At 40.8% G+C, this 14492-nt stretch overlaps 1 protein-coding gene across 5 annotated transcripts in view; it reads left to right on the forward strand.

Moving 5' to 3' along the window:
* Positions 1-13336, forward strand: part of RHOT1 (ras homolog family member T1) — a 73894-nt gene extending 60558 nt beyond the window's left edge. For 2 of the 5 annotated variants that reach the window (XM_083148248.1, XM_083148249.1), the window contains 2 exons: positions 1225-1347; positions 11915-13336. In XM_083148248.1, coding sequence (XP_083004374.1) covers positions 1225-1347; positions 11915-12032 — 241 coding nt within the window. In that variant the 3' untranslated portion in view covers positions 12033-13336. Of the gene's footprint in view, positions 1-1224; positions 1348-10469; positions 10614-11914 lie in introns of all 5 variants that reach the window. The other 3 variants (XM_083148250.1, XM_083148252.1, XM_083148253.1) reach the window with 2 other exon arrangements.
* Positions 13337-14492: the final 1156 nt, after the last annotated feature.

The following is a 14492-nucleotide window of genomic DNA, read 5'->3' on the forward strand; positions in this document are numbered from 1 at the left end:
TCAGGATTGTTAGATGACTACAACTGAATTCTGGCACACAGTTACAGAGAGAGCGCAATTCAGTGAAAACGGGAATGATGCTGGCAGCAACTGTAGCGCGTGTTTTACTTTTAAAGAAAAGCATTTGAAAACCCTAGATACTCTGTAGATTATCAGATTACTTTATTTTGCTCCCCAATGTTGGGGTTTTAGAGAAAATGGCCAGTTTTCAAAAAATTGCTTATTCTAAAGGTGCCAATACATGGTGCGAGGGTGCTGTGCGATGCACGCTCCCATGGTCATCCCATCGCACAGCAAATAAAGTCTGTGCAGCCCGTGCTTTTTGAAGTAGCTTTGGATCGCATTGCACACAAACTGCATGCAAATTAATCGCATCGCGATCTAGTGCAAAACGCATGGAAATATTGTACCATGTATGGGGCGGGGCACCTTTAGTTAAGAAGCCAGATGTTGGATAATGGTCCGTATCCCAAATAACACTTTTGATTAAAGACATATAATGCTTTGCAGATAACTAACTGTAGTTGTTACAGTTTATGGTGGAAACATAGGCAAATAATCCAGCACACTGTTAGATTGCAGTGGAAAGTAAGCTGGGTACACATTAGACCAAATGCAGACTTCGTGGTCATCCATATTTTACTTTTCCTGGACAAATGATATAGTGCATATATACTGTGCAATCTTACAAACGACCAAACGTTATATTGTGCGTCCTTGGGTTATTAGCGATAGATCACGTTTATATTTAGGTAGTGCGTACACATTGGACGATTTGCTGAAAATCATAGATATTAGATTGTGCTACATGCATGACCAACCTCAAGACATAACAGGAAGTGCACGTTAGTTCTTACACACTGAATGATGGGAATGATTTGTCGTTCCAATCCGTCAGAATATTATAAATCATACCAAAAATCTAGTGTGTACCCATACGAAACCACAGCATGCACCTTACTCACATGCTGCTCTTATAAACATTTGTGTCTTTGGGTTTAGTTGTCCTTTAAATTTTTTTTGTGTCCTTGTATAAGAAAATTTGGTTAAACGTTCTAAATGTGTTAATAAATGACTGAACAGTACATTAATTATTCTTCAGGTGCATTATTGGAAAACACAGTGCTCATTGGATGTAGCAGGGACACATTTGCCCTATATACATGTAGAAAGCTGTGTACACTCGGCACATTCTGAACATGTATCTTCTGTGTGTCTCCGCAGTCACGCCCGACTACGCTGCCTCTGCACCTGCAATAGGTGTACATTCTGCCTGTGTCAAAATCTCCTGCACTCTGACCTCCTCCAGGCTGTAAAGAACAAACTCTTCACGTCCGTTGTCAACAGGTCTTTGATTTTATTATACACCAGGCCAGAGTGCAATAACCTACTAATATATTGTATGCTAATATTTGGTCACTCCTGGTAAACGCAGATTTCTCTTTTAATCAAAAAAACACGACCACCTTCTGTATACAGTATTTAGTCTAAAGGACCGACAGACCATAATTAAAGGATGCAGTTTGGCTTGTACAGAACTTTTGGCACCCTGTCAGCAGTGCTTGGTAACACCTTTTGCAGAAATCACTGCTTGAAATTTTCTGTAGTCGCCTAGATTTATTTAAAACATTACCTGAAAGATGTGTTCCCCTTATTCTTTGACATAAACTTGGCAAAAAGATCTTCGCAAAAATGTATTTCAAATGATTGTCTTCCTGAGACCCTTTCTGCATTGTAGGTGATTTGAGAATATATATAGGGCGTGGTGTGAGAATATAATAGTGTGGCGAGCGCAGCGAGCCACCGAGCCCGAAGCGTGGCAAGCGCACGCGGATACCTTCACTGTGAAGCCCGCGAGGGGACACGCATAACTGTGAAGGTATCCGCGTCCCCTCGCGGGGCTCGCCACGCTTCGGGCTCGGTGGCTCGCTGCGCTCACCACACTATTATATTCTCACACCACGCCCTAGTGGATAGTAGGGCATGAAAAGGTCGGAGGACGCGTACCGCCGCCCCTCGCGGGCTCGCTGCGCTCGCCACGCTTCGGGTTGGCGTCGATCGTGGGGTGGCGTCAAAAATTGGGGGGGACATTTAAGGGTTAATGGGCTCTGTGGCCCATTTAACATTGATTCCTATGGCCAAATCGGGTGGGTTGAGGCATTTAACAGTAAAATCGGGTCCATCGCGGCTTTTAACATTGATTCCTATGGGAAATCGGGAGCATCGCGTCGCGGGCATCGCGGGTACATTTATGGCCGGCCGCGACGCGACCGACACGATTTCCAAGTTTAACATTGGTTTCAATGGAAAATCGCGGGCATCGCGTCGGTCGCGTCGCGGCCATACATAAATGTACCCGCGATGCCCGCGACGGGCGCCCAGATAGGAAACAAGTACCATTACATTATACTTACAAATTCAGTGATATGTACAATTTGACCAGGGGTGCTCAAATGTTTACATACAATTCTACAAGCTTCCTGATTAGTTAATCATCAGCCAACACAAAAGGGGGAATTTACTAAGATGGGAGTTCTATTTCAGATAGGATGTTGTTATGGGCAACCAGTCATATACTATGGGGGAATTTACTAAGATGGGAGTTCTATTTCTCATGGGATGTTGCTATGGGCAACCAATCAGATACTATCTATTATCTTCTAGAAGGTGCTAAATAAATAAGTAGATTCTGATTGGTTGCCCATAGCAACATTGCATGGGAAATAGAACACCCATCCATCTTAGTAAATTTCCCCCTATCTGTTATCTTCTAGAAAGTGTTAAATAAAGGAGTAGGAGATTCTAATTGGTTGCCCATATGAAACTCCCATCTTAGTAAATTCTGTGCCTTAATGTACTAATATATTATATATACACTGCCTGTGTATTTGGATATTCTCTTCCATTCCAGAGTGCATTAACCTACTAATAGATTATATGTAGACTGTAATGTATAGGTATATTTTATTTATCATGCTCTACAGCAGGGCTGGGCAACACCGGCCGTCCAGATGTTGATGAACTACACATCCCAGCATGCCTTGCATCAGTTTCAGCATGGCCACATAGCAAAACTAATGCAAAGCATCCTGGGATGTGTAGTTAACTAACATCTGGAAGGCCGGTGTTGCCCAGCCCTGCTCTACAGTGTACATGAACAGTATTGCCACTGTTTGCAGATTAAATGATTCCCTGGCAAAGCTCATTAATGTGCTGAAATTATGTGTTGGTAAATTTAGGGTTAACCTCTTTCAGTTTACAATCACTCACTTCCTTACCATAGTCAATTTCCATCATAGTGCTACAATATTTAAGAACATTGTGATTCTAGGTTTAGCTGGAGTTGCTATTATTTATTATTTCTTTATATAGCGCACACATTTTCCGCAGAGCTTTACAGAGAATATTTGAACATTCACATCAGTCCCTGCCCCAGTGGAGCTTACAATCTATATTCCCTACCACATGTACACGCACACACTGACATTCTAGGGTTAATTTGTGCTATTCAATGTAGAACCTATTCCGCCCTGTGTAGCAGACTAGCATACAGAATAACCTGCTAGTTCCCACCAAACCCATTAGACATTAGACCTGTATCAGAGGTAGCAAGATCATTGCAATAGAAGCTGCATTGGATGTCCAGTTGCTGTTTCTATTGGAGCACTTTGATTAAATAACAATCCTTGTTTCTGTCCTTTATAACCATTCACAATTTCACCACAAAATTTTGAAAATAAACCTAAATAACAGAAGTACAATAAACTGACCCTCTAGAACACAACACAAATAGATGTATGCTGATTAGATTAATTCTGTGTGCAAATACCCTAAGATTCTGCTAGGAAGAGTGTGAAGAGTGCCAACTCCGCTATTTTCTCTGGTGTGGGCATAACATTATTAACCTGAATAAGGATAACTCTGGACACTGCTCTGTTCAGGATCTGATTACAATTTCTCACTAATATATTTCATGCTATTCCTATTAATCTTTTAAACCCAGAATCCTGTGTAGTGTGTTTAGCACTATTTATTTTCTCTTTCCACCAGGTGTTCATTTCAGTTTCTCTGGACAGCCATTACAGTCTTATTGCTGCACCATGTTTCCCATTAACAGTTTAACAGTTAACTAGCCTTTTCTGAATGTTGACTGCTGCCAGTATAGTAGGCGGTGAGAACTCTGTCATCTAATGGAGCTGCCCCCCTATCTAGACACAAAGGAAATGCTAGAGCTTCCCAGGACTATCTGCTCCTGGTTGAATCCCTTCAAATGTTTGGCACCACAAATATATGGCTCTGTATGTCTTGATAAAAAATAAGCTTGCACGAGTCCAGTTAGTCTTACGCTTATGTAATGTAACCTTTTCAATAATTCAAACCTTTCTAGACAACATACCAGGAAATATAACACAAACAGATTTATTGATGCTGAATTCACCGTTTAGTATACTGACACAGATTGTTATTTAATCTTCTGTACTAATCCCCATAACTACTGCAATCTAAGACCTCCCTGAGGATTCCAGTCTTTAGGACACCAGTAAAAAGTCCCTCAAGTCCCTTTTGTATATGGCAGATTTTAAATGACTAATTAGTACCTGATGACAGCAAATTTTCTGGTCCTGTGTCCGTTCTTACATGGAGAGAGAAGTTTTCATAATTGTACTAAAAAATATACATATAAATATGGAGAACAGTGAAATAGAAGCACCCCTTTTTAAATGTCTTTGGATATGACCCATTAATAGTGTGTTATTTGCTGAATTGTATAATGTGCTTACAATGCATACATGACAGTGAGGTACAGGCAGTCTCAATGTCTCCAGGAATAAGCATCTCTGTTCTTTATCTGTCTTGGCAGCTCCAAATGTAATGGCCAACATCAGCCCCTTCCCTCGGAGCACCATATACATCAGTGACTAAAATAAGCCACACACAGGATCTCGCAGAGAATGTGACTGTGATGCTTAGGTCTGAGTGCTATGTTACAGACAATGAGATACACATTTTTAAACATGCCCTAGTACAGTGATGGGTAACCTTGACACTCCAGCTGTTGTTGAACTACACATTCCAGTATGCCCTGCATCAGTTTTAGCATGGCCATATTAAAAACTGATGCAGGGCATGCTGGGATGTGTAGTTCAACAGCAGCTGGAGTGTCAAGGTTAGCCATCATTGCTCTAGTACAAATCCCACAAATGAACATGTAACAACAAAACCAATATAACGATAATATTTATTTCCCTAAACGTTCTTGCTATCACTCCATGCCCTACCACATGATGTCTGACTGCCTTCTATATTAGTACACTATATTATTATTAAGTTTGTCTGTATATTTCATTTTACTATGATACATATGACAAGTTTATGTTTGATTTTAACTGTTAATAATGACCCTGAGCTTATATTCTTTAATCACAGATCTTATCCATTGACGCTACCTGTCTGTAGCTATTTTGCCAAGTTCACAAACAACTGTGATAAAAAAAAAAAAATTAATACGGATTTGAAGGTCTAGTTCATATACTGTACCAATTTTGTTGATGTACACTGCCAGCCCAACTCCCTGTAACATTCTTTTAAATGGTAATTAACAGTCTAAAGGGGCCTATTTATTGAAGCAATTGGCAATGTTGTATATTTAAGGTGACATTTAAATAGCCCCCATATGTAACAAGGTTATAAAGCAAGAGACATAAAAGATCTTGCCTACCTGAAGAGAAATAAGCGCTCACTCCAATTCAGAGCTTACTTCCATTAACTGACGCCATTTAAAGATGGCATTGTCCCGCTTTCTGCTTTGCATGCCATAACACCAGAAATGGATCATCCGATGGTGAGGGGTGTGGTATAGGGTTCCGACAGTCGGGATCCCGACAGTCATAAGCCCGGCATCGGGATCCCGACTGGCCGGACTCAGACAGCAACAAAGCCCCTTGAGGGCTCGCTGCGGGCACGGCGGCTTGCAATGCTCGCCACCTATTCTATTCTCCCTCTATGGGTGTCGTGGATCCCCACGAGGGAGAATAGCTGGTGGCTGTCGGGAACCCGTCTCTCTGTGTTTTAACAGTCGGGATCCCAACATGGGGTAAATGACTGTCAGGACCCCGTCCGGCACCCGATGGTGAGCAGGTGCTTGGCTGGATGGGTCTAAAACTGTCAGTAACATGATATATTATCAGAACCCCTATCCCTGCAACTGCCTCTTAGTAAGTAGCCCCGAAATAACTCGCTCCGATTTATATAGTGATATGGTATTTTAATATTCAGGTCTACAGTATTTGATCTAGACCCCAGGCTTTGTTAATATTACAATTTATAGAATTAAGATGCAGCATTAGTAGCTCATGCTCATTGTCCGTAGTTTGCGTTCTCATTGACCTGGCAATGGCTTAATGGATAACTTGCCAATCAGTAATTGTCATCTAGTGTACTCTGTCATTGGCTGGGCAAGCTGAAGTATTTTGTAAAGGGGGTATGGGTGGTTTGTACAACACTTAAGGTGCCCACACATGACTGCACATCCTTTTTGTGCTATGTAATGTGCGTGGGAGCACTGATCGCAAGCCCAAAACTCACCGTGTGTGGCCACCTTTAGCATTGTTAACCATGGTATACGGTCACTAGGTCGATAGTCATTAGGTCCACCACTGAAGGTCGACATGACTGAAAATTAACTTGGGGTTAGGTCAACAGGGTCATTAGGGTGACACGAGCATTAGGTTGACATGGGGTCGACAGTCAAAGGTCGACATGTTTTTTTTATTACTTTTTGTTGAGCTGACATGTGCCGACAGGTGGTATTTCATGCTCTACCATCCACTAGGGAATGGAGGGAGAATAAAATAGTGTGCCAAGCATAGGGTGGCACCATGCCCAAAACATGGTGAGCCATGCGAGTGGACACAGTGCTATGTTACGGTGTATATGTCGACATTTGGGTAAAAAAAGTGAAACCAATCATGTCAACCGTTTGACTGTCGACCTTCCACATTAAGACCTAATGACCCTGTCGACCTTCAGTGGTCGATCTAATGACTGTCGACCTAATGCCTATCTATCCAATGCTCCATACCTGTGAACCACAGTGGCCTGTGACCTGCTTAGTAAAAATCAAACATGGTGATTGAAGCATGATTTTGTTGATCCAATACAATACAGAAAAGTTAGTCGTAGGTATTTGCCCACCTAAGATCTGCTTAAAAGGATTTCCATTACTAGGGCTGCCTACGAATATTTAAAGATCAGCCTTTACATTAAAACCACTGGAAGGCGATGAGAATCTCATTGATTATCTTGTTGCAATTGCACCTGTCACAGTGTGGAAGATTATTAGATTAGGCGGAAAGTTAACACTCTGTTGGGAAAGTGTAAGGATTCAATCAATTGGGTGTGAGCATCTCCAGATCGGCAGGTCTTGTGCAATGTTCCCAGTATGCTGTGATCAGTACTTACCAAAAGTAGTTCAAGGAGGGACAACCTGTGACCATGTCATGGGTACCCAAAATTCATTAATGCACATAGAAATTGTAGACTACCGAAAATGACTGCAATAGGCATAAGCATGTCCGAACTGGGACAAGGAACAATGGAAGAAGGTGGCCTTGTCTGAGTCCTGTTTTCTCTTATATCTTGTGGGCGGCTAAATGTGTGTGTCCTTTATCTGGAGAAGAGCTGGAACCAGGAAGAACTATGGGGAGATGGCAAGCCGACATAGGTAGTGTGATGCTCTGGGCAATGTTCTGCTGGAAACCTTGGGTTCTTGCATTCATGTGGATTTTACTTTGACACATTCTTGCCGACTAAGCACACCCCTTAATGGAAGTGGAATTCCCTTATGGCAGTGGCTTATTTCTGCAGGATAATGCACCCTGCTAAAAATAGCTTAGAGGAATAAGGCTGTGTTCAACTGTTGACTTGGCCTCCAAATTCCTGAGATATCAGTCTGATCGCGCATCTATAGGATATGCTAGATAAACAAGTCTGAACCATGGAGGCCACTCTCTGCAACTTATGTTTTGGTGCCAGATACCACAGGACAGAGACCTACACAGTTAGGCAGGTAGTTTTAATGTGATGGCTGATCGGAATATGCCTCTGTTAAGGTCATGTTTTTACAAACAGTAGACAAGAAATTATCATTGGCCCTAATTCAGAGATTCAGATGCAGAACCAAGAGAGATTAGGTTAATGCCTTCTATCGCAACAGATCTAAAAAATAAATACAAATGTCTTTCACAGTCAGCTTCTCAGATCTGCTGTTTTCAACAGACAAGGCAGACGCAATAACACTTTAAGAACATGGGTCACACAATCAGAACATCACTATGGTTGCTCTGAATGTCCATCACAACTGATAACCTGGGGACAGTAGTACCGCGTCTGCAGACAGTTGCTTGCTGCACACCGGCCTTTTAAATACTGCTCCCCTATACCACCTTCACTCTGGCTGTCAATCAAACTGGGAGCCACATTGTATCCTATGACCTAACATACTCCCAATGATCTTATTTATTTATTACAAGTTATTTATGTAGTGCGCACAGAGAAGTCCCTGCCCCAGCGGAGCTTACACTCTATATTCCCTACCACATGTAGACACACATTCATTCTAGGAATAATTTTTGTTAGGAGCCAATTAACATACCAGTATATTTTGGATTGTGGGAAGAAACCGGAGTGCCTGGAGGAAACCCACACAAGCCCAAGGAGGATATGGTGGGAATTGAACCCATGACCTCAGCGCTGTGAGGTAGTAATGCTAACCATTACACCATTCATGCTGCCCTCTTATCAGTGCTTCCACCACCGACATACTGCAGCACTGCTAATGGTTTCTCCGCTGATTGTTTAGTCCATGCTGCCATGATCTTTATGCAGAGTACAACAATATACATGTCACATGGAAATCTTTATATACCAATCTGCTGCTTAATATTCTCCCAATATCTAGCACTGTACATTCTGTAATATGTGGCTGTAACAAATCCTACAGCCTAAAATTGTTTAATCCGTCCTCTGTAAGAGAAACTGATACTTCACTGTCACAATTCTAAAGCATGTTCTGGCTGTCTTGTGGTGGCATTTTGCATTGACTTGGATCACAGAAGTGTGATGTTACACAATGTATGGAGGTGTTGATATTTCTGTGTGTGATACACAAGGCTTGGGGATTCTAGTGCAGGATCAGAGTTCTCCAAAGTAACAAACATCCGCTGAGATCTGTGCGCTGTAATCGGTCTTCTCTTTGGGCATATGTGGTCAGACTACTATGTAATGGCTTCATCTGAGGTACAATGGGGTAATAATATCCACATTGTGGCTTTGTTTAAGCCATATTCTCTGTAATGTATTTCTATAATGCAGGATTTGTGCCTCCAACATATTATGTTCCATAGGTTGGTAGTTGGCAGACAAAGGAGTGTGCAATAAACCTTGGTGCAGCTAATCCCAAAATACACACAACGTAAAAATACCACACAATACTCAAAAAGGATAGAACAAAAGTTAAAGGTGTAAAGTTGAAGGATAGCGCTCCAATGTAACTATATGACAAGACAATTACACCTTGTAAGACACTGCAGTCCTGAAACCTAAAGTGTTACTATTTCCTGTAACTGTGAATTACTGAACAACATACAACATATGAGTATATATGATATGTCGGTTTGGTATTCTTTTGCTATCACGTCTAGATGTGTGAAGCAGTGATAAGGAAGGAGAAGTGATAAAGCACCTGGTACTTTATCACCAACCAATCGGCTCCTGGCTGTTAAGTTACTGGCTGGATTTAAAAAGGGACAGTTAGGAGCTGATTGGCCGGTCCTAGAGTACCAGACACTTTATCACTTCTTTAACACTTCTTCATACATCTACCCCATAGTTAACTTGGAGTGCTATCCTTCAAATGTACACCTTGTAGTTTTGTTATATTCTGTTCCATGGCAGTTACAAGATGGCAAACCTACTGTATCCTAGAAATGGTACACCGTGTACTGACCACCGAACTCTTAACACTTTTGCGTTCTCAAATTTGAAGTCTGAAAATCTGCTCCAGAATCTCCAAGCCTCCAAAAAATGGGGATGTAAATACTTTTTATAAGTTTATACGGTACTTATGTATTATCTGGGCTCCCATGTTAAATGCACCCCATTTTTTCATACCCCTACTATCCAACTACGCATGGAGTTGATTCTATATAGTGTGGCGAGCCACCGTGCCCGAAGCGTGGCGAGCGGAAGCGGTCTCATAAGAAAAGCGGGAGCCCAGATATTACATAAGTACCGTTTATACTTCAGTATGCTGGAAAGGTCAGGATCTGAAAGTTTCTCAGCTAATGGGTACAACGTTATGTCATGCACAGTGGCAGATTCTGTTAGAATGGCCCTCTTTTCAGCATGTTGAGTATAGAATTCTTTGTTGGTGCAAATCATTCCATGAACTGTGTGCGTGTGTGTATAAGGTTGATAGCCTGGATAGATGTATTGGGGGAGTCGCTGATTACAGACACAGAGAGCAGCCTGGGACACCAAGTGCATCCCGTCTCCCACGTGGAATATTCCATCTTTATGGAAGCATCTGCTGAACCAGCTCTAGACACTGCCAGGTATCTCAGATGTGTGCACTTTAATGGATTTATCCAAATAGTGTATTAATCCTGCTCTAGTTTGTTTTTGTTGTATGCACTAAACAAATTACGTAACTGTTCAATGCTATGATGTATTAAATGTGAGGAATATATATATATATATATATATATATGTGCAAATTTATTTCGGGCATATATATATGCCAAATACAGTCAGAGGATACTTATGTTAACTCTGCTCACTTCATTTTATAGCCACATTAAAGTTGTCTGGATTACTTTTTTGATGCTATAACACCTGATTGTCTGCACGCAAAGTTAGTGTACACCTAACACTGCAGGCTCTTGGCACAAATAAGTGACTTTGGCTTTAGTGTTATCTGAATGAATGACATTAACCTGGCGGCTTTTGGTTTTATTTATGTTGCCATGATTTTCTTTGTGGATTAACTGATCAGGAAGTTGTGTCCCATGTGGAATCACGTGTACATGATCTATTTAACAAACCATAAAATCAGATTGTACTTCCTGCACCTTTTTTATTATTCCTATTTTGTATGTTGTGTAACATGGATTTAACCCTTTTGAGTGCCAACGTTGCTGTGAGCGATCCTCAAAATAACAGCTAAAAATGCCAGCACCACTGACAGCGATTTAGTATAAGTAAATACAAATACAGCCAAGTCAATGAATTGAAGTTTAGTCAAATATTGCACCCAAAAACAGAACCGTCATTGTAAGTGGCGCTGGCATTTTTAATGGATATTTTGAGGATCTCATTTGTGTGGCAATTTTCACATCTGTTTTGGCAAATTCCCTTGGCATTGCTGTAGATTCCATTGTTGTAGAGTTTTAGAAGAGGTATTCAATTAGGATAGCTGAAAAAAAAAAAGGACTTTCCTTATTTTATTGTGTCTGTTTTGCACAGATGCAGTTTCCCTTTTTTACAAAGACGAAACATCGTCGGTGTAAAACTGTAAAAAATGCCAGCAGTTTCCACTAAAACACGGGGATTGGCGAGTAATTAGCTGATTAGTGTATTTTCCGACCATGACAATTTTTCCAACAGACAAAAAATCAGCACTTATTGAATATCCCCCTATGAATATAACCTTTACGATAAAGTTAAAGTCCATTCTTAAGTTGAAGTAGTCAATTTTGAAAAGCTTATTGCCATTGTGTTATTAATGTCATACAGGAATCTAAACTTTGATACTGTTGCTTTCCAATTCCCAATTGATCCTACTGATTTCTGTGCAGGAAATTCTTATATACCAATTAATAGAACAATGTATTTCTTTTTCTCTTCATGCTCCCAGGCACATGTCGCAGGCAGAGCTTAAAGGTTCCACATTCTGGCTGCGGGCAAGTTTTGGTGCAACAGTCTTCGCCGTCCTGGGATTTGCCATGTACAAAGCTTTGTTGAAACAGCGATGATCCAAAATGAATTGCCAACTTTGCCTGCCCTTTTCTTCCTTCCCCAACAGCCAAAGGGAATTGCCAACTTCATCGATCCCACATTCAGTCTCTGTATATTATAACCTCTACAGACCCAACTAGCTTAGAGTTACTTTTTCCATTGTATTGATCGCTACATGGAGTTTTAAAATAAAACCTAACAGCAGTATTGAGTACAACAGTGAAACTGATTCGGCGCCATTCTGATGACCGCATAACTGATTTGAAACTGTACATATGTTGACAGCTGTGTACAAACGTGGTGGTTATAGTAGTAGTATATAACTAGGGCAACTATGCAGCTTATGAAAAGAAGGCAGTTTATTAAAAAGTAAGGTTCAAAGATGCCTATTTCTACACTTGGGTGTTTTAATGATGACCGGTTAGAAGTGGCAATGTCATGCCTTCGAACAATTTTATTCAGAATTTTCAGGACAGACATTAAGTGCCACAGTGCAGTCCAGAAAGTGAAAGGAGGGTGGATTGTTACACAGAAAATCATGTACAAGAAAGAAAGTCCGTTTTACGGTAAGATACTATTCAGCTATTAACGTGCCCTGTATTGCAGACAGTCTCCAGTCCATTGACTTGCTGCCCAAAATGTTTCTGCTTTAATTTCCCTGTATATAATGTATATAGCTTGGGATCCCAAACTGCTTTCCTACACCATCAGACCATTTATATGCATCCTCTATATGTTCTCTCTACAACCTAAAACCACCACATATTCTCCAATTCAGAGCTGGACGTTTGCCCTGCATAATATTTCTCAAGTGACCACCATTCCCTTGATGAGGAAAGTTGTTACCTGACTGGAAAGGGAGATATCCTTGCTATTTTTTGCTTTAAGGGTGTATGTAATAAATCAAAACATAATTATTACATGTTACATTTAGCTCTGCATTCTTGAAGGAACTAACCGATGCTGCCACATATCTGATACAACAAAAGTCTGTAATATTGTTTCTATTTATTTTAAAAAATGTTCCCACAAAAAATGATTTTATACAAACACGATTTGATTTATTAAATATGAAAATGTTTTTAGTTCAGAATAAAATTCTCCATGTTAATTTCTCACTATATCCAGCACTGTAATGTTTGGGTTTGTACACTGATATTATTTGTCACAGATTCTCTAGTCTGAGAGAGAAGATTCCCCAGGGCAGCAACATTTTGTAACCACAGTAAATATTTAAAAGGTATGAACACCTATGGAATCTATATTTATTTTTCCTCACTGACATTTTTGTGGATTTCATTAAAAGAAAACCGAAAAAAGACCCTGTGTATCGTGAGCCTGCCTTGTATTTTATTTGGGTGCTGTACAGATATCACGTGGCTGCATTTATAGTCTATTACAGGGGTAACCAACCATGGTCCTCAATGCATACTCTTGTTGGATACAGACCAACAGATTTTCGTTCCAAACAGAGATTGGAAAGATGATCTTATTATTGGGGCGTACACAGGCTTCGATTCAGGGTAATTTTCGATTCGATTTTGCTTCCAGAATCAAAATCGAAAATTACCCTGAATTAAACCGTGTTAGCTGCCTTTGATGCAGATTTGATCCCGATTTGCAGCCCCACGGCACCGGGATTGAAAGCGGAGATGGTCTTGGCAAGCAAGTCTATTTCTGCTTCAGTCTGGAAGATCAAAGGCAGTGTAATGCTGCTCTATGCAGCCTCCCCTCGCCACCCTCCCTCCTTTTTGGTTCGGGTAACTTGCCGGGTCTCGGCGTTCGTCGATATCGAATCTGTATAGACAAACACCGGGATCAAAGAGTCTGTGTATGAGCAAATGACAATCAACCAAAAGCCAGAAAATGCTCGTTCGGATAAACTGGTGAAATCAAATTGATTTAACCAATTTGTCTGAACCTCATTTTTTTTATCTGCATTCCTGGTTTGGGAGCAAATGGTCAATTGTCATTTGCTCCTAATAGCTTGAATAATTACCTTCGATATATTCAGTCACCTTTGCAACACCTTACCTTTACTGATCTGATCAGGAGAATACCAGAATAAGATACCACACAGTTGGATCATAATTGCAAGTATTCTATCGTTTATTTGCACGGACACATATATTTGTACAAAGTAATAGAAGCATGCCCCTCCCTTCAGGGGTAGGGTCTTACAGGAAATTCATACATATTCATTATGACCCTCCTCAATGGGGTTGGGCTTCAACCAGAATATTGGTTCAGACATGATCTGCGTAGCAATGTGCACTTCCATTTTGTAACATAGGAGTGGACTTCCAGTAAACTGGATTACCCTAGACCTCCCATATTCCTGCCCCCTAATGCTGTTTGTCTGGAAAGTACCTAATGCCTTACATGGTCAGAAATCTGGTTCTAGCTGCCTCTGTGGTTGTTTTCAGACAGTTGACCACTGTCTGGAAATACAGTACTTCCTCAAACCTGGGTGTAAC

The sequence above is a fragment of the Crinia signifera genome, chromosome 6, assembly GCF_055691185.1.
Source record: "Crinia signifera chromosome 6, ASM5569118v1, whole genome shotgun sequence".
Classification (NCBI taxonomy): Eukaryota; Metazoa; Chordata; class Amphibia; order Anura; family Myobatrachidae; genus Crinia; species Crinia signifera.